The sequence below is a fragment of the Helianthus annuus genome, chromosome 16, assembly GCF_002127325.2.
Source record: "Helianthus annuus cultivar XRQ/B chromosome 16, HanXRQr2.0-SUNRISE, whole genome shotgun sequence".
NCBI classification, from domain to species: domain Eukaryota; kingdom Viridiplantae; phylum Streptophyta; class Magnoliopsida; order Asterales; family Asteraceae; genus Helianthus; species Helianthus annuus.
The window spans coordinates 35,468,471-35,494,380 of NC_035448.2; the positions used below are offsets into that span (position 1 = coordinate 35,468,471).

General features: G+C 38.1%; 1 protein-coding gene and 1 long non-coding RNA gene across 4 annotated transcripts; both read right to left on the reverse strand.

Moving 5' to 3' along the window:
- Positions 1-3,060: 3,060 nt before the first annotated feature.
- Positions 3,061-4,585, reverse strand: LOC118488110 (protein ALP1-like). Its single transcript, XM_035985244.1, has 2 exons — positions 4,080-4,585; positions 3,061-3,983 (listed from the first exon to the last, which is right to left on the reverse strand). The coding sequence occupies exons 1-2, from the start codon at positions 4,579-4,581 to the stop codon at positions 3,115-3,117; spliced, it is 1,371 nt and encodes a 456-aa protein (XP_035841137.1). The 5' UTR covers positions 4,582-4,585; the 3' UTR covers positions 3,061-3,114.
- An 8,662-nt stretch (positions 4,586-13,247) lies between these two features.
- On the reverse strand, positions 13,248-16,317 carry LOC110917802. Of its 3 annotated transcripts, none has more exons than XR_002580864.1 (5): positions 16,168-16,317; positions 15,341-15,411; positions 14,961-15,052; positions 13,706-13,861; positions 13,248-13,495 (listed from the first exon to the last, which is right to left on the reverse strand). It is a non-coding gene; the product is annotated as an uncharacterized LOC110917802 (long non-coding RNA). The 3 variants fall into 3 exon arrangements; XR_002580863.1 differs by having other exon boundaries at positions 15,341-15,431; XR_002580862.2 differs by lacking the exons at positions 15,341-15,411; positions 16,168-16,317 and having other exon boundaries at positions 14,961-15,256.
- Positions 16,318-25,910: the final 9,593 nt, after the last annotated feature.

Consider the following 25,910-nt stretch of genomic DNA (forward strand, 5'->3'; position numbering starts at 1 on the left):
GATATATGGGTAACCCCCCGAAATCTCGTTTGAAAGATTGCCTAATTCTGAGATACAAGGTCTTTATACTGTTTGATATCTGGGATATTATACCTAGTCTTCTGATTTTGCGTTAGCAATGGCCTAGACCTCGTATGATACTTTACGTGCTTTAAAAGCTTTCCCTCTGCATAAAAATTGAAAAAATATCGAAAGATATGAATCAAGTGCAGTTGTAAAGAAGATCCCTAAGTGAGACATACCTCAAAGTCGAGCCTTCATCTCTTTGACTGCACGGTAGTTCATACCTGAGCTCTCAAGGCCTCGCGTTAACCCAGAGTACATATATCAATATAGTATATTCACATGTAAGACTGAATCTAGGGATCTTGATACAGGAGTATATTCTGAGGTGGGACACGCGAATGAGTTAAGTTCTTAAAACACTAAATCTCATATCTTGGAACAATTGAACTTTGTATGAAAATTTAAGTGGATCAGTATACTGACAATCTAAGTGAATCGTTTAGAACTTACAGTGTTTATAGCTCAACGGTGCTAGTGATTTGTCATAAACTGATATGATCCTCTGACACAAACTCAAACAAAAATATTGTCTGTAAATATTTCTTTACTGCTTTACTTTAAAAGAAAAATCACAAAAAGATTTTCAGTATATTTTAGCATAAACTTTGAAAAATTCAAAAAGATTTTGTTTCTACTTTATTTTCGACAACCGACGTCCAAAAGCTGAGTTTCAAGATCTAAGTATGCTGATCTTGTTTCTGAAAATAAACAAGTTCATTAATTTGAAACTTGAAATTTTACATGAAAATAAAAAACAGGTTGTGAAATCTCCAAGGTCATTAAGTTGGACTCGGATGTTTATTTGATAAAAGTTTTGGATACTTTTAACTGTTATATTTGATGCTTAGAGTCAGGGTTTCAATCTTAGTATACTTTGAGCCAGGTCATCAATTCTGTATAAAATACAGATTTCTGTAAACAAACGATGTCCTGTGCAATCATATATTTGAAATGCTCCAGCTTATCCATGTTAAATGTTTAGAGCTAGATTTTCGATTTCTGAACTTAAATTGTCAAATATCTTACAAACAGTTTGAGATGTGCAGATATTAAGCCAGATTACAATCTCGATAGCTGAGGCTAAGGGGGAGTCTGAAGACGAGCTCGAAGCAAGGGGGAGCTTGTAACCAAAGAACTAGGTGTCGATCCTGAAAAGCATGGAAGCTTAACGAAAGTGGGAGCCTGGAGAAATAGTCAACCGAAAGGGGGAGCGGGTTCAGAACGCAGATCAAGAGGAGCTTGAAGAGAGAGTCTGTGGTGCTGAAGATGTCAAAGCTTCCAAAAGACTCAGAAATAGAGAAAAGACAGAAAGATACGAGATTGACTGCAGTAATATCCAATGGGGAGTCTGTGAGTGCATAATGTCTATCACTTCCGTCAATCGTGCATCGTAGAAGAAACACGAGAAGACAAAGTTTAACGAATGAAGAATATAGGGAGAAGTCCTCCGGACGGATAGAGAATTGTCCATCCGGACGGATGGAGCTAGTGAGCTAAAGGAGCTTTCATTAAGTGTTCCCTATAAATAACACTTGTTATGTTTCATTTACAACTTTTTTGCCACTTTGTATCTTGAAGAGCTTTGAAGTCTAGAGAGAGAAAGTAGCAAACAAAGGTGATTCAAGGTGTAAACTTTGTCAAATCATTGAATAGAATCATTGTTAATTACGTTCTTGTCTTCGATCCACACACGTGCACGGTTTCCGCACGTCGTACGTGTTCTTTGCAATCGTTCGGGAGTTCAAATCGATCCTAAAACGCGTTCACAAAAACTATGATAGTGTTTTATTTTACCTGGTTGACTCATTGTAGTTTTTATTCGCGCCAAGCAGCTGCCTAGCACTCGCTCACCGATCCTGACAAATTATTGTTTTACCCCCAACTCTAAATTGAATGCTTGCCATCGTGTTAGTTGTTTTTTAAAACAAAACTATGGTAGTGTTTTGGTTTAATTGATTGACTCGATGTAACTTTTTTTGAGATCGTGTTATAAGTAGCATGTACAAATTTCTGAAATAAAGACGCCATGTTACAAACAAAGAAATATTCGGTTAGCGCCCCAGAACGCGAGCGACGCATAACACTAGTTAAAAACATAAGAAAAGTGGTTTTTATATAAAAAAAGGTTCAAGTAATTTTAGTAGGAAAATTTCAAAAGTAGCTAAAAAGAAATTATACAAGAATATAAAACTAATACACTAGTTTAATTCGCAATGGAAATTAAATTAGGGTATTAGTTTTATATTCTTGTATAATTTTCTTTAGAAAATTTCACCTAACAACAGCTACTTTTGAATTTTTTCTACTAAAACTAGTTGAACCTTTTTTATATAAAAACCACTCAACTTTCCTTATGATTTTTAACCAGTGTTATGCGCAATGGAAAGGCCAATGAGGTGGTGGTAGAGTGATATGCAATCCCCATTATTTTCTGTGGCACCTGGTGATGATGGGAGACTAGGCGAATAGGTGAAGATCGCTAGTTCGATCCTTGAACTGAGCGGGTTTTACCTCACCGCACTGTCGTGCCTTCGATCGAGTGTTCACGGGCTTCGGTCCTAGGTGACGGTTTTCCTGATACGGAAGCAAATGTATCCCGATATAATGAATTTCGACAACAGTCTACTTGAAGAATTCATTAGCCGTTAAAAAAAATTCGCAATGGAAAAAAATATTTTACCTAAAGTGGAGATAGTTGATTGGGATGAGAGGAGATAGATTGATTGGTGGGCAGAAAAGTAGTTTGAGCCAATGAACACGAGGGAAAGATTCACGCCCCTTTCTGCACGTTCCCAACTTTATCTTTAAGACCATGTGTAGTGGTAACACCTTATAATGCCCCCACCATGGGGCATTATCCGACACGTGGCGTCCTAGTCAACAAGGGGGCATTATAGCAAAAGTGGCGTAGTGGGGCATTATGCCAAATGCCAATAATCCCCATTCAAGCATTTCCCATTTTTTTTAAACTTAAATACTTCATTAAATAAATAAAAAATACAATACTAGAAATAAAAAAAAAACATCCGATTAAATTAAAAAAAAACACTAGTTTTCGTCTTCGCTTTCTTCACCCTCGCCAACTTCGTCTTCCTCGTCCTCCGTTTCTTCCTCTCCCTCAGGTGATACGTGCCGAACCGACCATGCGTGGTGTACCAAATCAACCATTAACTGGGAATGGTACGGTTCGTAACGCAACTCTCGCGCATTATTCACTCTTTCTTCCATTGACGCCTGTGGATGCTCCTGTTGAACGGCTTCTGGCACATAATTCTGGCATATCGCCTTTCCTTCGTCTTCCAAAATCATGTTGTGCATGATTATACAAGCGTACATAGCATCTCTCATTTTTTGCTTGCTCCATGCACGACAAGGATTTCTCAAGTATTGCCAGCGTTGTTTAAGAACCCCAAAACATCTCTCAATGTCTTTTCGTGAAGACTCTTGAACCTTTTTAAAGTATGCTCTTTTGTCATCAATAGGATCACTAAACGTCTTCACGAAAATCGAATACCTAGGATAAATTCCGTCGCTCAAATAATATCCATGGGGGTAGTAGTTTCCATTTGCGTAAAACGACGCTTTTGGAGCTTTGCCAGAAATCCACTCCTCTAACAACGGCGATTGTTCAAAAACATTGATATCATTGCATGACCCGACCACGCCAAAGTAAGCCGACCAAACCCAAAGGTCCTGTGAAGCAACCGCCTGAAGAATAATAGTGGGTCCTTTTTGGTCACCACGTGTGTGTTGGCCTCGCCATGCAGTCGGGCAGTTATCCCAACGCCAATGCATGCAATCTATGCTCCCGATCATACCAGGCAAACCATGCTCGGCATTATGTACCTCGTAGATCTTTTGAAGGTCCTCCCATGTAGGCGTTCTAAGATAACGCGCACCGTACACATCAATTATACCTTTATAAAAAATATAGATAAACATAAGATTCAAAAAAAAAATTCTAAGCATACTCGTCGTTTAAAAAAAATAAAAGTAAAGTATAAGAATTGTACCGCGACAAAAATGTTCCAAGCTATCTCGTGTTGTTTTCTCCGCCATTTTTAGATACTCGTCGTTGATGTCGGTAGTGTTACCATAAGCAAGGATTCGTAATGCCGACGTACACTTTTGGATACCGGTAAATCCAAGTGCCCCTCTCGCATCCGGTTTTTGTTTAAAATAATCGTAGTTGGCTTCCAAGTCGTTGACTATGCGTAGAAACAACCGCTTACTCATTCGGAAACGACGCCTAAAAAATTCGTTTGAAAATGTCGGCGCCTCGTCAAAATAGTCTTTCATCAAACGATCGTGTGCCGCGCGTCGGTCTCGTTCAACATAGCCTCTTTTATTTTTTTGTGCTTGGGGCCGACGAGAATGCTTGACATATCGCACCGCTAGTTGACATGCACTCGTAACCGCCTCTTGCTCAAGCTCCTCATCGGTCGAACCATCGCCATCCGCAAAATACTCGTTGTAGTAAAAATTTACCATGGATGAAGAACTAGGAGAATCCATCAAGTTTTTTAAAAAATGGTGGGATTTTTTAGAGAGGTTTTGAGATTGTTTTTGTTGAAAATGAAGGAGTGTTGGTTGTGTGTATATATATATATATATATATAATAGTTTAAAAAAAAATTAAATCAACTAGCCGTTGAGAAAACTAGCCGTTGATTGGTTGGTTCAAGTTTGAAGGAGCGTTTTAATTTAAACGTCGGGGGCAATTTTTTTCGAAAATCACGCCCTATAACGCTTACCGTAATGGTAGGCGGGGCGTTATAGGGCGTTATAAAGCAAAAATTAAAAAAAAAAACGCCCCAGTACGGGCGGTCTAATTACGAAGTGTTTTAAACACTTGTTAGAGTATTTACATTTCACGTTTATCTTTATCTATATAATAACACTAAAAATATACATTTCTTTAAAATTTGTTTATTTCTCAAAACCTTACACACTTAACTCTTTATCTCTATCTTTATCATACTCATAAACACTTATTTTATTAGCTTTTTTTTTCTTTCCTACACACTCACGACAAACATATAGAAAGTTAAATGTAAGCCTCTAATATAGATGTGTACTTTAGTTTCTATATATTTTTCTCTTTTTTAGATATTCCAACGTAATTGTGTTTTTGTTGCTACCGCTTTTTCCCCTCTATATTATATAGAATGTATGTATATAAAGACTCTAATGTGAATGTTCTTATGAACTCTAAGGGGCGTTTGGTTCGCAGGAATTCAATTGAAATTAAGGGAATTGGAATTTGAATTCTATATCTTAATATGTTTGGTTGACAAAATTTTATGGAATTGGAGTCCCGATTCCAATCTTCATGTGTTTGGTTGACAATGGAATTGGAATTGGAATCAGGCATGAATTCCTTCAAATTCCTTTAACTAAAGGAATTCAAAATCCTTCCTATATGTGAAGGAATTAAAGTAAATTCATTGGAATCTTCGACCGATTCGACCCGCACCATTTCAACCCGTACCGTTTCGATCTGAACCGTTTCGACCCGTACCGTTTCGACACGAACGGTTTCGACCCGTACCGCTTCGACGCGGACGGTTTCGACCCGTACCGCTTCGACGCGAACGGTCTCAACGTGAACCGTTTCAATGCGAACCGTTTCGACCCGTACTGTTTCGAACCGTACCTTTTCGACCCGAACTGGTGGTTGTGGGTGCCGGGGTGATGGATTCCAATTCATTTGACAATCAAACACAACAAAAATGGAATTGGGATTCCAATTCCAACAATTTCCAATTCCAATTGAATTATTTAAATTCCAAATTCAATTCCTTCAAATTCTAATTTCTATACAAATTCCAATTCCAAATCATTCCGCAAACCAAACGCCCCCTAAAGTCTTTTCTTGAAAATAAATTTTCAAAACTAATGTGTTTTTTTTTTTTCCACTGAGTATACGGTAACCAGACGCTTACCCGGTATTAACCTCTCAAAATGATTAAAAGTGACACAATCAGTCATGACTGTATTAGAGAAGTCAAGGAAAAAATATCGAGAGTTAGGCATCTCAAGTTCACAAATTGTCAGCCAGAAACGAGAGTTACTGGGTTTTAAACCTTGTCACTTTCATTCGTGTCCATTTGTTTTCTAGTGGATAAGGGTTCGAGTAGGCAAGTCGAATTCTAATATATTCGCACCATTTAGCATTATATGTCATCAATATCTCATATTTACATAAGAATTTACACTTTTTTTTCTTTTTATCTCTTACCATCTTTCACTGTACCTGATATACTTACTACATTATATTCTCCCATATCGTTATGACTCCAAACCATCAACTTAAATTAATCGTCCATTGTCTAAATTTATTGGGAGGTAATATTTAATACGTCAATAGAGTTTGTTACGAGCGATGAATTAACAAAATCTCTTCAATTGTTGTTTGACATGGAATGTAATACTAAGCATCCATTGATTTGGTTTATATTTATGTTGGAGTTAACAAAAACAATCGCCTAAGTTGAGTTTGTCATTGTATCATTAGTTTCAGTAGACATACAATGTTTTAGATATGTTGGGTGACCACAGCTTAGACTGGAGGGTATGGAGAGCCTCATCCTTAAGGGGATGGGCCGCCACATCACCGCCACGTAGGAGGGGCTTGAAGGGGATGGACCTGGGGGGTAGGGGATGAACCCCTTTATATATATATATATATATATATATATATATATATATATATATATATATATATATATATATATATAGGGGAGGGTTTAAATGAAAACGCTAAATATTGTGAGAACCGTGAGAACAAATGAAAAAACCATGAGAACTTGGTCAAAAATAATTCAAATTCAAAATTTTTTTCTACACGAATATAATGTTAGAAATTCAATTTACACGTTAAATTTACATGAATTCATAAATAAAGAAAATTTACACATGTGTAAGTTTGCCATTTACACATGTGTAAATCTGCTATATTTACACATGTGTAAAAAATCTAAAAAGAATGATTTTGAAATGAGAAATGAATTATTTGATGTTATAAATTCTTGTTTTGATGTTGTATCTTAATTACAATGAGGTTTGTATAAAAAAAATTGGTTTTGATTGGTTATTTCATTCGTTCTCACGGTTCTCGCAATATTTAGCGTTCTCAAGATAACCCTCCCCTATATATATATATATATATAGGGGACCGCTAAAATGAAAACCACCTCCAGTTGTAAGAACCGTGGGAACCACTTTCTGGCCATTAGATCAAGTAGATGGATGGATGAGATTGAAAGTATTAAAAAATAATATTAAGTATTTTTTGTCTTATTATGTTTTTAATATTTTATTCTTAAAGGGTATATAAGTAAAATTGTCTTTTTTGTCTTTTTGTATATATTAATTTTAAATTACTTTTTTTTGTCATATTCATTAATTACATTTTTTACTTAATTGTTTTTTATTTTATAAACTGATTTTTTTTTTGTTAAACAAATTTTTTGAAATCAAATTTTCAGTATATTTTTTTTAAATATTTGTTTAAAAAAAACGTTTTGAAGATCCGTTTTTTTTACGCCTTGGTTTTTTTCGTTAACGTTTTTTTACATTTTACGCACCAATTTTTACGTTAACGTTATTTTACGTTTTAGACGTCGGTTTTTTACGTTTTACGCCCCGGTTTTTTACGTTTTACGCGTCGGTTTTTTACGTTTTACGCGTCGGTTTTTTACGTCTTACGCCCCGGTTTTTTACGTTAACGTTTTTTTACATTTTACGCGCCAATTTTTACGTTAATGTTATTTTACGTTTTACACGTCGGTTTTTTACGTTTTATGCCCCGGTTTTTTATGTTTTACGCCCCAGTTTTTTACGTTTTACACGTCGGTTTTTTTACGTTTTACACCCCGGTTTTTTACGTTTTACGCGTCGGTTTTTTACGTTTTACACCCCGGTTTTTTTCTTTAACATTTTTTTTTCGTTTTGCGTTTTACGTAAAACATTTTACGTTTTACGTTAAACTTTTAATGTTTTTAAATTTTACGTTTTATGTAAAACTTTTTACGTTTTAAGTTTTACGTTAAACTTTTTACGTTTTACGTAAAAGTTTACGGTTAAACTTTTTTACACGAAAACTTGTTTACGCAAGACGAACGCACTCATAAATCGTAAAGCCGGTAGGTGTCTCAGATAGATTTTTATCGTCATCGACGGGGGAAAAGAATATAAAAAAACAACAACAAAACAAAAGTGTATCTCGAAAAAAAATGAAGTTTTGGCTCAGATTTTCCGATAAATCAGAGCTGCAAAGTGGGGTTGCGGGTTAAAAAAACCCTACCCTCCGCCATCCTTGCCGCGCCATCGTCAGTTTTTTTTTCATCATCACAGCCGATTCAAATAAGGCACCATATTCAAACGATTTGAACATTCAAAACGAAACAAGAACAACATTCAAACATATTTCAAACCCAGATTCACCATGAAACCCAGATTCAACATCAAACCCATATTCAAACATCAAACCCATATTCAATAAGGCAACAGAATCAAAGAGGTCCCCAAAAACATCATTCAAAATAGGCACCATATTCAACCGATTGAAACATTCAAAAGGAACAAGAACAATATTTAAAACATATTCAACACAGCTTCAAAAAAAATCAACAGAATCAATCCCACAAAAAGATTCAAACCCACAAGACAAAACCCACAAATATTCAAACCCAGATTCAAACCTAGATTCAAACCCAGATTAAACAAACCCAGATTCAAACCCACATAGTTCATCAGACCCACATACCAAATCAACATCCCCAAAATATCAAAACATAGATCAAAAAAATACCAGAGAAATCAACATAACAGGCCAAGGAACAAGTCGGGAGGATACCGGGACCTCCGCCGCTTACGGCGGCGCTGCCGCCGGTTCACCACCCAGCCACCGCCACGCCACCGCCACACCACCAAACCCACCGCCACACCACCCAAACCACCGCAAATCAGAGTCGCCGGAGAAACAAGGGGGCACCAGCGTCGCCGGAGAAACGAGGGGGCATCAGCTTCGCCGGAGAACGTGGGGTGGGTGACCAGCCGGAGGTGATAGGGGTATGGGTGTGGTTTCAGGACCACCGACCAACCACCATCACCTCCATTAACCTCCCTGCTGCGAGTGAATCTCCCACCACCGACCAACCACCATCACCTCCATTAACCTCCGCCCCCACCATCACCCACCTCCCCCCTGTCTTCCGACCAACCACCTCCCGTCACCGCCCCCACCGACCCCGCCACCGCCCCCACCGACCCCGCCGCCGCCGTTGATGCCTATAAGTTGGACCTCCGACGACCGGTGTGGGTAGATTTGTTCACCTGAAGATATGAAGATGATGGTCTCTTCATCAAAGATGAAGATGATAATATGAAGAGAGATGCACAGACTTTGAAAAATGAAATTAAGAGAGAGAATGAGATGCTCATATTATAGTGTTCGTGACCTTTAAAAAAGACAAAGGAGAGAGGAGATGGTTTTAAAAAAGGTAGAGAGAGAAAAGAGTTCTGACATTATAAATGAGGAGAGAGGTAAGGAAATGACATTTGGTGGTAAATGACTAAAATACCCTTTTGAGTGGCAGAATCTGATTGGTCGAAAGTGGTTCTCGCGGTTCTTACAACTGGAGGTGGTTCCTATTTTAGCGGCTCCCTATATATATATATATATATATGTATGTATAGGTATATGTGAGAGAAGGGAGGCACGGCAAGACCGGCGAGTGGGAGCCGCTTGGGACTAGCCGATCCAAAGGGGGCGGTGTGGGGGACTGGCGCCGGGCCTCAGCCGGCCCCCATACCATCTGGTCTTAGAAAATATTGTGTTTAATGACGGGGGTGTTTGTGTCAAACTCACTTCCCGTCCTATAATAGTGCAAGGAAATAAAAAACTAATCTACACAACATTACACAAGGAGGAGACATCCTTTGTTACTAGGTAAATAGGCACAAAGCCAATAAAGCAATGCATTTCCAGAAATGAATAAGGAGAGGCCATCTCTTTGTCGGCAAAGCAACAACTAAGAGGTGCGAAGATCGAGGTAGGCCAGAAGTCTCATAAGACTATCTCCAATGCTAGGAGAGCCCTTAGGCATCCTTACCCGTCCAGTCAGCCGCCACATCATATCCTTACAAATCCATAAAAATCCTTACAAATCCTTAAAACCTATCAATTTCACCTCCAACCATACAAACATCCTCACATATCCTTACATTTTCCATCTCATCATCCATTTTTTTCTTTAAACTTAATTACTTAAGTTATTAAAATGTATTTAAATATTAAATGGTCAAATAATTAATTTAAGTAAATAAATAATATCAAATAATAATATCTAAAAAACATAACAAGATAAATTTTGCATTACATAAAAAACAAGGCACCGTTGAAAAAGAAAATAAAATAAAAGGAATGCATATAGAAATAACACAATTTAATACTCCAGTTTAATAATGAGCATTACATAAATTTGTGTAATTAACAAAGTTGGTATACAATTAAATGATTAATTAATAGCCACCGCTCAAGAAAAAAAAAGAAAGGAAATGAAAATGCACAATAACCTAGAAAAACTAGGTCCTTAAGTTTGGGCGGCTGACAACAAACATCAATAGACGGTGGCCTTTCAACGCTGCCTTTAGTTTCAGACGACTCCAACGTGGCTCGGACACGGTGATTTCAAACGCATTGGAGTTAGTCTAAGTCAAGACAAAAGACTAAACAAAAGACCTATTAATGTGACACAAGGAAAGGGATGAGCATTTGGTACCGGTACCGGTACCAAGCTCATCCCTACCCAAGGAGACAATTCTAGATCCATCACTATCAGTAGGAGTGGAGTCAAAGGATTATCCAATATGGTATGGAAGAGAAGAACAAAGATCCGGAACAAAGGAAAGAACCCTGCTACAGTTCCTCTCCTGGAACTGTCACGGGTCCACTTAAGAACAAGGAAAGGCCCTTGATCGCCTATGACACCAAGTCAGGGAGACATTGAAATACACTATGGATGCAAGACTTGACCTCTAGGTCTGTAAACCGTTCGATACTTTACTTCTTTTTTGTATTTATACCACTTAGCTTTGACTCTCCCAAGAATAAGTCACATTATATCAATAATACACACTTTATTACCGCACTTTAATCATTATAGCAACGGTATTATTTAGCAGCAACAGACTAACGTTATTAGGATTTCGTTCATGTTAAATGAGTGCCAATAATATCGTTACAACTAACCAATTATTAATATGGATCCCCTCCCTACTATTATTTATCAAAGGCATCACAACAAACAATCCACTAGTTTGATAATATTGGGTTGGGCAATCCAGAGATAATGAGGTACATTGGGAAGACGATCATGCATATTTACGGATGAACCACAAACAAAATACATGATATGGTATTTGTTTCAAAATATATATCGTTTCTGTATTATTAAATATAATGTTTTATGTATATTAATTTGCTAAAATACGAGGATGTCAAATTATATAAATAAAATACTATAAACTAGATAGAAAAACTTCACATTACTATATGATAAAATGAAAATTGATAGTATTTCATTCAGTGATTTTAGTGTTTTTTTTTAATTCTTTATTTATTATCTGATTTTTGTTTTTTATATTGAGCAATACCTTATATTTATTTATTAGACTATGAGATATGAGACGAGAGTTGGGGCGTGGTTTGGGTACAAATGCCCAAGTCACCACCCCAGGTAGGTTTGAGTTTCGGCGTGGCCCCTTGGGCGGGAGTTTCAGCCCGGGCGTTGGGCATGCCTAGCGGTCCTCCGTGGCCGGCTCTCATTGGCTGGGTTGGCTAGGCCATAGTGGCTAGGTTTAAATTTTAAAAAATAACCGTTTGGCTTTTTAGTGATTTTTTTTAATTCTTTATTTATTATCTGATTTTTTTTTTTATATTGAGCAATACCTTATATTCATTTATTAGACTATGAGATATAGGGCGAGAGTTGGGGCGTGGTTTGGGTACAAATGCCCAAGTCACCACCCCGGGTGGGTTTGAGTTTCGGCGTGGCCCCTTGGGCGGGAGTTTCAGCCCGGGCGTTGGGCATGCCTAGCGGTCCTCCGTGGCCGGCTCTCATTGGCTGGGTTGGCTAGGCCATAGCGGCTAGGTTTAAATTTTAAAAAATAACCGTTTGGCCAAGCCAAACGGTTCACAAGTCACTATAAAACCCCCCAACCCCACCGCCTGTCCACATCGCTACCCCAACCCTTCACTCCATCTACCCGAACCCGCTACCCACACTTGATACCGTCACAACGCGATGAAGGGCCGCCAACCCGGTGAGACCCGTTACTGGCCGGAAGCTTTCGCTAGCTACCGGCACAACGTGGGGAACGATCGGCACAATTTAAACGCGTGCCAACTCAAGTGGCGCGAGCTACGACTGAAGCTCGACCGTTTTAAAGCCTACTACGATAGCGTCCCGGGTGGTGATATAAGTCACGAAAACCGGGTGGCGGTGGCCAACATCGAGTTCCGGGGCAAGGAGTGGAAGCCGTTTGACAAGCTCGCCCTGTTCGAAATCTACCTAACGCTTTAGGCTTTTTTTTTCTTAACCGATCCAACACGTCACTCACCAGCGGGGAGGCTCGAAGTCCACGTGTCAACCCATGCCCCAAATATGAATCCTGTAATTTTTACAGTGATTAAGTGGTGAAACAAGAGTTAGGGTCTACGTTCAGTCTTTGCAAGAAGTGAAACAGTTAAAAGAAGAGTTGCAGGATGATGTCGGTCGAAAACACCAATGCCTTTCGCGCAACGCGCGTCATTGAAAAACACTAGTTTAATATGAAACTTCAAACTTGATATGTAACACCCCGCACTTTCATGCGTTGTTACTACTCGTTATACTCGTTACGCCTAGCACCAGAGATTCGGATCATAATGTAACTATATCAGATACATCGCTAAATCGAAGTATAATCGAATAATTACGCATGTTCTATCGCTATTATAAGCTATTTTTCGTAAATAATAACACTCACGACGATGTTGAGTGAGGAGCTATTCCGCCCTCCTCAATGGCCGTGGGGTGTCGAAACGTAAACAATCAACGCTAACAAAGACTATCGGGTGAGTACCATGCCTCCAGCCATCGTGACGATGACGACAATACGAGCAAGTAGTACCCCGATGTAACACCAGTTCTTATAAATCAAGGTTTAACGTATATTTTGCGAAAACATTCATGTAATTAATGATTACATACATTGGAAATACGGGATTAAAGAAAACTTTTACAAATTATAGTAACACCACATAAAGTGGTTTAATTCGCCGTTTTAAAATAATGACGAAACAACATAGCGGAAGCTTTATTTAACGCGTGTTCGGTTCTGGCTCGATGCTTGATCTTTATCCGGGACTCTTGACATTCACCTGTGATCAAAACCAACTTAAAAGTTAGTTTTGATAATTAAACGATTAGTGCAACAAGGATGATTGAGTCGAATAATCGAATTAAACAAGGAAATCGAGAAATTCCAACATGGATGTCTTGATCCAAAAACAAAGATATAAAACTGGCCTCCACCGTAACTTACGATGGCACCGTAAGTTACGGTGGCCCCTGGTATAAAGTGCCCCTACCGTAATTCAGTAGGAAGCTACCGTAAAGCTTTCAGCTCCACCGTAACTTACGGTGGCACCGTAAGTTACGGTGGCCCCTGCATTCCAGCTTTCCTATTTTGCCGTTTATTTGCACGAAAACTTTCGTATCTTTCAAACCGCTTATCCCATCTTCACCTACGGTCAAAACCATGTAAATAATTAGTTTTGACACTTTAATAATCGAGTATAAACAAGTTCCATGCTTAACGTAACAAAACAAGAAATTATTTTTGTTTTGTTTTCAGCCCCTTCACCCGGCCGTGTCAAAAAGTCACCCGGCCATGTCAGTTAACATATATTTTTCACAGCCCAGCCACCCGGCCGTGTCAAAAAGTCACCCGCCCGTGTCAACTCTGCACGTCTATTTTTCATTAGTTCTTACCGAAACGGACATAACTCTCTCGTTTTTAATCCGTTTTACACGATTCTTTTTCCTACGCGTCCGTAATTTAATTCTCCATCATATGGAGTTAAAATCCGACATCTGGATTAACAAAAATTTAAGACTTTTAAGTCTTCGGCTTATTACCATTTTTACCAAATTTTGACCCGTTCGCGATTTTATCACACAAACATGTTTACTTGATCCATAAACTCATGGAATCATAATTTCAATATTTCCTATCAAATAATTCATAGATCATGGGTTTCTTACTTAGTTAGAACCCGTTTACGTTCAAGTGCTTATTTTGACCCGTTAAGGGTATTTAAGCACTTTAAAGCTTAAAGTCGCTTTCATTCATTTCTAGCGTTATATACAACATTCTTATCAAGTAATCTTCCACCACAACTATAATTGTGGTGGACTTAATGAGATGATCTATATAATCCGAGTTTTTCTCGTCCGATTGCTAATTTACGGCAAAGACTCATATAGAGTTATTTGACCGAAAGTTTACATCTTTCGCTTCTTGCACTTATTTCAATTATTTATTTGATCATAAAACTCGTTTCAAAACTACCTTTAAAGGTTGTTTATTCGAATTAGCCAACTAGGGCGTTCTAGTCAATTTTAGTCATTCTTTTACGACGAAGGACTATTAGTGCTTGTTTGAACCCCAAATCCGACCTTTTAACCATATTCTTGTTTAGAAACCAATATGTTTCTAAAACACCTTAATCATAACTCAACTTATTCGGTTTACCTAAAAGATAACCGGATATCTTATTTTAACCTCGTCTAACTATTATAAAACTCCAAGCTCTACATGATGAGTTGTATTATTATACATACCTGGCTCGGATCAATATATTGACCCGTTTCAATACATTTCCTTAGTGGCTGCTAAGCGATAGCGATGTAAGCATCCATGTGCTATTTATTTCCTAAAATCATGCATCTTGACAACCCATTAGTCGATATCGTCAAAGGGTGATAATTTCACCTTTTGACCTGTTTGGCCGAATTGACCGATTATATTAGCGAGATGATATTTATTACCACCTCGTAAATATATATATGACTCGCTCCGATTTACACCGTGTGGTCACTTACTTAAAATTCCATTTCTTAACAATTTTTAGCCTATTATGGCTTACGTCATAAATTATCTTTTTTTCGTAATACGACAAAAGGATATTATGAAATATATGACTCGTGTAAGATATACTTACCTCGTGTCCGAACTATGCTTTTTTCCTTTCCTTCTTGATTCGTTTGACCCGCTCCCTCATCAAGCTTCCACCTAGCTTGTTACGCGTTAAACTATCATCATTGTTTTCAAGGTGGTTAGTTTAATCACAATTTAATACGATTATTCCACCTTACGCATTTCATACCAAAGATTACCATTTATCGGATTATAGGTCAGTTTGACTTTTAAAAAGTCAAATGCCCATTAGTATACTAATTGCATATTCGAGTTCATCAACTAGTTTTAGCATTCTTTAATTACCCGGTAGGCGTTATCTTTAGACCACCGTTTTAACCAAAGTTCTAACCACGTTCATCATATTTAGAACTATTTTTAATCACATTTGTATAATAGCCAAAACATCACAATTAAGTGTTTTAACTACAAAATTCTAGTTTCGAGCCTTCTTTGAGGCATTTCATCAAACACCTTAAGGGCAGAATTTTACATGTTTATTTATCATGTCTCTAGCTTATCTCTTAGCCCAAATTTCACATAAATCAACCGTCTTACAAAGTGGTTAACTTCTACAATTTCTGAATTCACTTCAAAATTGTCAATTTACACTAGATTAACAATCTATTTCCTAATGTTCATCAAATTTAACATAACTCACTAATCACCTACAATGGTGATCATGATTTTCACTAAAAATTCACATGATTTCAGCTTGTGTTTGTCTAGGGTTTGTCCCTAAACACTATAGTAGTTCCTAAATCATCATAACATACACATGCAACTAGAATCTCAGATTATTCAAAATTCATGAGAATTTCAAGATGAAAGATTTCTCAAAATTTTACATACCTTGTAATCCCCTTGTGATGAGGATCAGGAATCTATGTTTAGAATTCGATTTGGACTTGAATTGAACCTTCAATTTGCAAGATTTGTTGAGTTCTAGGGTTTTCACCCTCCTGGTCGCTCCTGGAGATCGATCCACACACTTAGTGTGTGTGGTGTGTTATTATTTTTTTTTATTAAATAAAACTTGTTTCCTTTTTCACGGTTTTGGTCCCTCAAGTTTAGATATTCATAAATGAAACTATAACTCATAGTTTATTATTTAATTACCTATTACTAACTAGGTTAATCTTACCTAGTTAACTTAGTGGGTTCCGGGAGTTAAAAACCCGTTGTATTTTAAGTCCCGTTGACTCGGGCTCTTATAAACTTAATTCTTAAATTATTTGATTCGCTTGCATTTAATTATTAGGATTTCTTATTTAAATCCAAATAGTTAACGGGTTATTTTTACTACTAACGGTACTTTACCCGTCTTTTAGTATGAACAGAGATTGATTACCAAACCCGTTTTCGGGGTGTTACACCCGATAATCATTGTGGCACATCACATTGAAGAACGCACTCGAAGGCACGCGTAACTCGATCATCGCACCGAATATTGAATATATAGATACGTATATACGACCCTTTTGTGATAAATTATAATAAATAAATAAATAATAATATAAATATATGGAAATGTGGCCCAAACTATCGCAACGCACCAAAAACGAGGATCGAAAGGCCTCCGTACGGATGGGCCAGCCGATCGGACAGGCCAGCTGAACGGCTGGGCCGGCCGATCGGACAGGCCAGCCGGACGGCTGGGCCGGCCGATCGAACGGGCCGTCCGATCCAGGCCAATCTGCCCTCCTTTTCCTTCCTCCTTGCCTATAAATACCCCTCATTCACCTCAAACACACTTGTTGTCACTGTTGCTGCTCGACCAGAAGTTCCAACCCCTTATCTCTCGATTTCTCGCGATTCTTGTAAGTTTTCAACCCAAATCTTGTACTTCCTTGATCTATATGCATTCCTCCACCTTCCTATCTTTCGAATCTCAACTTTTAACCTTGAAATCTCTGGATTTTGGGCATTCTAGGGTGATGTCACCATGGAATTCTTATGAACTTCAAGAGTGATGTCATCCCATGAAGAACGACCCGGATCCGAGTGGTTTCCATACGCTTTTACATAAATCTCGTCTAACCTATGTTTTCTAAACAAGAAGTTATGTGATTTCTATGGATTTGAGATGTTTCAAGGATAATGTCATCATGAGTTCACATGAACTTCGAAGAATGGACTCATTTTTACCCTAAACAACTCGAATCTAAGTGACTTCACTCGTCTTATAATAAATCTCACCTAGATCTACGTAACTTAGCCAAGGTGCGTGCTTATTCGGGATAAACATGAGAGAAACCATCAAGAACGGCCAGATCTGATGGAATGGGGTGGTTCCCGGCCGTTAGAACGGGTCGGATTTGATGGGACTTCAGTGGTTTAACACGATGACACGACACCTCATTCTTATCACCTGAAATCTTTTCAAAACCCATTAAGTGTGACATGACCAGGACGATGGAACGAATTGCCGTTCGATCAGACTGCTGTCCGATCGAACTGCAACCAAGGTTCAACCGATCGGACAATGTGTTAACCGAACGGACCACATGTTAACCGATCGGCTAGCACGTTAACCAATCAGATAACATGCTAACCGATCAGCCAACATGCTAACCGATCGGCCAGCATGCTAACCGATTGGCCAGCATGTTAACCGATCGGACAACATGCTAACCGATCGGCCAGCATGCCAACCGACCGGACAGCATGGTAATCGATCGACCCACATGTCCAGCCGACCGAACGAGCCCAAGCATCAATGTCCGAACCAATTTTGGTTCTCTCGCCGCTATTTAACGCGTTATTCATCGCTTAACAATCTGTAAACCAGGATAACTCAGACGCACTCTCAACCGATCCAAATCAAGTTGTGTTTACTTTCCAAATACGTACTGTGAGTATACTTGATCCCTTTTTATCGAATTTTGGGTGTAACATACGTTCCTTATAAATCGAACCTATCAAACGAATGATTCAATTAGTAAACTTTTCACTTGCGAGTAACTGTTTGCATAGATATACGTGATGCTAGATGCATGTATGCTAGGACTTATACTCGTGACATCCCACCACGACTAGTATAGTACTATTACGCCCGACGGGGTCTAGTTATGCCATCGAAGAATCGAGCATCGAGGACTTAGCTGGTAGTATCAGTTTTGTGAGTATATATGTCGTGTATTACGTTTATGCATGTGGGAATTCGCAGCACTTTTAAATCTATTACGCTATTACATATCAAACCTGTATACTCGCCAATACTTTTTTATTGACATTATTTTAACGTATGTTGCAGGTTTAGTTGAAGTCTACATCAAATCAAGCTAGGAAGTCTAGAAACTCACCTAAAATCTAGGTTGTCGGATTTGAATTCTTCGGGAGGACAAGAAATCTGTAATAACTTATGTGATTGTATTGTTTGTTAGTATGGGATAACAAATGTAATGAATATTATCGCAATATAGTTGTTATGGATTCTCTTGAGCAATCTGATTCGCCTAGTGCCGCGCCCCGATGATTCCGCCATCGGTTGGGGTGTCACAGATTGGTATCAGAGCCATAACTATAGGGAATTAGGCAAGACTCGACCTAGTCCGGGTCGACGTCTTAGAAATAGACCTAGTCTATAGTCCAAGCACCCACAGGCTGACTCGTACGAACCCAGTAGGGTTTGTATTGCGCCTACCTGATGCTTTCGATCGAAATAGCAAAAACTACGACTTTGTGTGAACCCCGCATACTACAAATTCACACAAAGAAGCCTTTCCTAAGGCTGAAATACTACTTAGCCTTTCCTAAGGCTGACACAATACACATGTTTTCGAAAATACTCGCATCTCACAACCGAGCGATCCAGTCGAGACCAGGTGTGAAAACCAATAACTCTCGATAGGATTGCTCACTCAGCGCATTTTTCTAGCACGAGAATCTTCCGTTGAGCTAGGAGTGACATCCGTACCTCGATGAAAGCCTCCATTTCGAAATTCTAGTGGAGCTCTCGGATTCATTCGATGAGCGTAACCACAATTAGGAACGAAACTATTAAGTCAGGGGTGAAACCCGTACCTAATCAGCCGTTCCACTCTCTAAAATAGTTTCGAAAAGCTCTCACCAAGGACTCGACCATAACAATGACTCGAGCCACGCGATGACTAGGAAGACGAATGCCACGAGCTGCATCCCAGTGGAAGCATAAGTCTTCTAGGTCAACGCACATGCACGAACTTGTTGGGTATAGTTGGGTTACCCTGGGTAGTCGACGCCTAAACACCTGAGGCACTCTGAGTACTTTATCAAGCCTACGACTCTCCGGATTTTACGATTTGATAAACTTAGCTACGTTTTATGCGTTTAGTTACGACTATCAATTTTCGCCCCCTATTTTACAAAACGCACAACTCGCACAACCATCGCAATCCAAAACAAAGACTGAATGTTCGCAACAAAATTAATGTCTAATTGCCCGTTTTTCTTAACGCGTCCTCGCGTGTTCTGCAAACGATATGTGTGTATGTATAAGTGTAAACTATGACTATTTACATCTAAGTACAACCAAATCATTGTGTGAGAATCTAGGATGTCTTGTGTCTCCTATGTGGCTCCTATATGAAATCTATTTATATTGCACGATACAAGTTTCGATCGCGCTCAATCGCATCGTAAACTCAAAATCATTATGATCGAATCTCATTCCAAAATGTCTCTCTGTCTAGATGCCTTCCAACAACTCTATCTCAAGACGAACAACTAGGAGAAGAGCCAAACGAAGCGCCGATAAGAGGATTGCCTCGCTTGTGACCAAGGAAGTGGTCAAGCTCATTCCTCAAATTGTCGCTCAAGTGCTCTCTCTCAGCAACTCTCGAGCCTCGAAGGACTCTAAGACGGAAGCGCCGCAATCTACTTTTCTCTACAAACACTTCAAAGCCTGTGATCCAATGGAATTCACGGGTGAAGGAGGCGTTCCCCAACTACTCCAGCGGTTCGATTCTATCGAAGTTACCCTTCGTCAAAGTGGGTGTCCCGATAGTTTCCGTACCACTTGCGCTACCGGAGTATTTCAATCGCGAGCACTCGACTGGTGGACCGCCGAACGCAACAAACGTGGGATCTCCGCAGCTTATGCCCTCTCTTGGGACGGGCTGAAGGAACTCATGAAGAAAGAATACTGTCCTCCTCACGAAGTCCAGAAGATAGAAAACCAATTTTGGGAAATCAAGCAAACCGAAGGTGACAATCCTGGCTATACCACAAGGTTCAAGCAACTTAGTACAATCTGCCCAAGTCAAGTCAACACTTCAGAAAAAGCCATCCCAAAGTACATCCGCGGCTTGCCTGAGTGTGTGGGTGATTTTGTCGAAGCTGCAAGACCTGCTACCATCGAAGAAGCCTACCGTTTAGCCACATAGATCAACAGCAAACGAGTCCTGCATGGATTTTTCTCTAAGAAGCCTGTTAAACAAGCTCATCAAGCAATCATCATCAACTCTTCTGACGATTCTTCCAGCGAATCTACCGATGAGCCTTCCGAAGATTCCCCTGACGACGTCTCCGGCGAATCATCAGACGAATCCGCCGATGACACTGTATCACCACAGGAAGCACAACCTAGCTGCAAACGAAAGACCGTGAGCCCAGACTCTTCAACAACTGGACTGTCGCAACCCAAACCCCTCCGAGCAGTCCCAGTTCAACTGAAGTGCGCCTACAACGGAGCTCATCCCCTGTGTTTCACGTGCACGTATCATCACCCGCCAGAAGCAAACTGTCGCTATTGCACAAATTGCAACTGGTATGGTCATCATACACAGCACTGCCGCGCAGGACCACAACCATGAGGAGTTTCAGCAAGCAACCGCAGCTTCCGCATAAGTCCCCTACAACAACGCTACTATATTTCTAATGTTGTTGTAATAATACGACTCATCGCCGTCAATTTCCTTTATGTGTGAAACTTGTTGATAAAAAATGCATTGTGATGGACAAAATACCTCTTTCTAGTTATATTTAGGTTGATAAGAATATCATATCATAAATAAACAAAATATAATAAAATATCTACTTTTATGTAATTTAAATAAGATATCTCGAGAGAAAACACATTGTTTTTATGTAATTTAAATAAGATATTTCGAGGAAAAAAAATATTAAATCTATCTATAGTTTCTATAAAAGGAGAAAATTAAGTGAGATAAGAAAAGGTGAGGTGGCAGCCATAGAGGCTGTCTAACAAGACTTTTCTTATGTCATTATCGCATCATAATCCTTAATATATAAAATCATTTTAATTTTCAAAGGTCTGGCTCACATCTAGAAAATCACTTTAAAATCACTTTAAACATCTGCCCACATCTACAAATGGTCAGCTGTTTATAAAACCGCTTCAAACCTCTGCCCATATTCAAAATTTAAAATCCTGGCTGCAAATTCAAAATTCAAACCAGATATGAATCTGGCTCCCTATAAATAACATATATGAATTTGGCTCTACATTCAAATTTCAATTTATCTCTCTCCTTTATATTTGCGATCATATATCTCTTACTCAAATGCATAGCTCTCATGATTGAGCCGGTTAATCTTCGATTACAGTTCTTTGTTCGAACAGTTGTAGGCTCTGTTTACACATTATCCTTTTAATATCATTGTTCCAACATCGTTGTTTCATACACCAACGTTTCACCTCGGCTTTACTTATGTCACTTGGTTTTCTCTTTTTATAGAAAGTATAGATAGATTGTTACAGGATGCAGAATTTGCATATTCAGTCTGTTCATCTGCGATTACAGCTTTTTGTACTTCACGTAATTTTTCCAACATTATTGTTGCAACATCGTTGAGGGTATGTTTTTTTCTCTGATTTTGAATCTTAAAATTTGAACTGATCTATTCTAATTCTCGCTTTATACTTCAGCCTAACCAGAGTTGTTTAAAATTCAAACAACCAGTTTCGGGTTATTTTAGGTTTGTGGATTCTTTTAAACTGTTGATAATATTTATTTTAAGGTGTTGATATATTTCAGCTTTGTTTTTTCCGAGCGAGCAGTAGGGAGTTCTTCTACACTGTTTTTGAAGTCTTAAGTGCAGAAAGTGGAGTACTTCATTAAGCGCCAATACTGTTCTAGGTTTTCTTGTATTTATTATCACTGATGATGTCCATTTTATATATTAGCTCTTCAATCAGCCTAATTATCAGCCTTTTATAGTGTTTAAAATACATCTTTATGATAAATGAAGAAGTTAATGGTAATTATGAGAGCCTGTTTTTTTATTTTTATTTTTGTTCTTTCGGTTTCTTAATATTTAACTTTTTAGTTTTCCTATGAAAACTTTTTTGAGAGGCTTTGCATTGAATGGCTGCTGTTTTGTATTAAATGTACACGTTTTTGCCTCCTGGATTAGTTTAATGGTGCGGTGAAATTAAGTCTGACCTTTGCGCTGTTAGCTATTTCACTATATAGTATGATTGTTAGTTCAGAAGCTTTTCATCACGTTTTACTACCATTATATCCTTCTTTTACATCAGACTTGAAGAAATATACAAGTTAAAAATGTCATCATACCCTTCTGTAGGTTCTTATGATTTAAAGTATCGCTTTATCAAGCAACTTGAGGATCAAGTATATGAGGATAGGGCTACTGTTCAAGAGCTGAAGAGGTGTTTTGATGGACTACATTTTGGTCTGTTTACGAGAGATCAAGTGTCCAGAAACCTGATGGTGATGTCTTTCTGCACTTCAAACTTCAAAAACAGTGCAGAAGCTTTTCATCACGTTTTACTACCATTATATCCTTCTTTTACATCAGACTTGAAGAAATATACAAGTTAAAAATGTCATCATACCCTTCTGTAGGTTCTTATGATTTAAAGTATCACTTTATCAAGCAAGTTGGGGATCAAGTATATGAGGATAGGGCTATTGTTCAAGAGCTGAAGAGGTGTTTTGATGGACTGCATCTTGAAATCAGTGTCTTTAGATTATTAAATTTCGTTGTTCAGTTCTCAATGTAATTGTTGATCTATCGTCATATGTGATATGTAAATTTTAATTCTATTAATCTTTGTAGAGCATTTTATTTTTACTAATTTGAGCATCAACAGTTGCTAGAGTTGATACTTGCTATTGTAAATGTTGAGTTGCTACCGTTGCCAACATCTGTTATTCCCAACAGCAGTTTCCAAAGAATTGTCAACCATTAATACAATAGAAGTTCTGAACATTCTTAAAAAATAGGTATTTTGAAAAAAATTGACAAAAATCTTTAAAAGTCTGTTGAAAACAGCTGTTTTTAAAACATATGTTTGGCAAAAGATTCATCCACTGTTTAAAGGTATTGTCTGTTCTCATAATTTCTGTTTTTTGTAACGACTGTTGAGTTGCTACTGGTGCCAACATCTGTTATTCTCAACAGTAGTTTCCAAAGAATTTTCAACGATTAACATAATAGAAGTTCTGAACATCTGTTATTGCTCAACAAATCTTTGTAAAATGTCTTCAGAAATTATGAAAACTCCATTCTTAAAAAGTAGCTATTATTTAAATACTGGAAAAACTCTTAAAAATAACTATTTTTTTAAATATTGGAAAACTCCATCAACAATGCTTTTTTAGGTTATTATTGCATCATAATCATAAGTCTTAATAAATAAAATCAATTTAAAACTGATTATCAGTGTTTTCATAGCATTTGCTGATGTTTTGAATCAACTTCTATTTGGATAAAAATTCATTCACTGCTGAAAGGTATTGTATGTTTTAATAAGTGTTGTTTATCCTAGCGACTGTTGATTTACTACTGTTTACCACATTTGTGTCCGATGAAGTGGTAGTAGCCTTTGTTTGCCATGTAGATTATTGTTGGTGTTTAAATGAAGAGGTTTTTTTTTTTAATTTTTTATGGCGGAGTTTTAAAATTTGTCCTTTCAGTTTCTTGATATTTAATTTTATAGTTTTCCCATAAAAATTTATTTTTTAAATGTTTTGCATTAAATGGCTGCTAATATTTAATATCAATTTATTTGTTTATATTAAAAGTCTGTTGAAAACAACTGTTTTCCAAACCTGTGTTTGACTAAGGACTGCTGACTTACTATTGTTGCATAAGATCTGTTGTTGGCCAACAGTGGTTTCCAAACACTGCTGAAGGGTATTGTCTGTTCTCATAGGTTCTGTTTAATCTAAGGACTGCTGAGTTACTAATGTTGCCTAACATCTGTTGTTGGCCAACAGTGGTTTACAAATAACTGTCATCCATTATCAGAGCAGAGGTTCTGACGTGGACAGATGTTAGCCATCAGATCTTTGTAACTTCTGACACGTCAGCATTCACTTTTTCACTTTATAAACCCCTTTTTCATCCCCAAATAGAGGTTTTACTTTCGTCTCGAGTTTAAAATTCATTAGAGCGGTTTCCACCTTCTTCTTCAACACTTCTTCTTCAAACTCTCGCAACTTTCAATTCCGATCATGGCTTTGATGATGAAAAATCCGCATAACTACCTGGCTATTTTGAGAAAACCGAGAACAATACTCTCTATCATTCAATGATTGGTGTTCTTACATCATCAAAATATAAGGTCATTCTTACCGCCAACACACCCATTTACCAAGAGACGCTCCGCGATTTTTGGGCAAATGCGAATATTGAAGAACAAAACAATGTGGCCGTAAGTATAACTTCAAAAGTCGGAGGTGAACCGGTTGCTATTACCCCCAGTACCATATCAACAACATTTAAGGTAAACGACTTGGTAGGTAAGACATATTTGCCGAAAAATGAGATTCAAACATACTTGATTGGGAGGGGATATGATGGACAGTTGAATCAGGCAACTATGTTTAAAGGTAATTTTCCACCACCAATGAAATTCCTGTTCCATACTCTCTTAATCTGTCTCTCAAATAAAACTACTTCTTTTAATGAAATACCTTTGAAAATTCAGTCATTGGGGTATGCAATTTTGACAAATACTGATTTTAACTACTCCCAGACACTGTTTGTTGATTTGGTTGCAAATTTAAAAAACACTAAAAAGGGGAAAACTGCTGCTATTAAAAGGGGAAAACTGCTGGTTTTCTTATGTCTCCTAGACTATTAAGCTACTACATGCAAAAACATGTTTCTCAAAAAGCTTTTGAAAAAGGTAAAGCTATTAAAATGAATAGTCTAACATCTGAAACTTTTACTCGTCTTATGGCTAAAGAGTTAGATGTTTCCAAAACTGAAGCAGAGGGGAATGAGGAAATTTTAGATGAGTCCACAACTGCTCCTCAAACCTCTGTTGCTGAGCCCACTGCTCTTGGTGATCACAACACTACAACCACTGCTGTGAAACCCCCACCAACAAAACTCAAAAAGACCAAAACAAAATCCAAAAAGCCCACCGAAACTAGCAAAACGGGTCCCCTGGAAGATGAGATCCCAGAGGTTAACCCTGTGACAACACAGATGTCACTACAACCACTGTTGCTACTTCCTCACAACATGTGGAAAGATCTCAACCCATAAACCAAACTCCTCATGATTCCTCACAAAAGGAACATGTTGTATTCACAGGGACACCACAATATGATGTCATACCCTCATATGAGAGTATACTTAAAAGCCCTTCTCCCGGGGCAATGTCTCTTTCGACA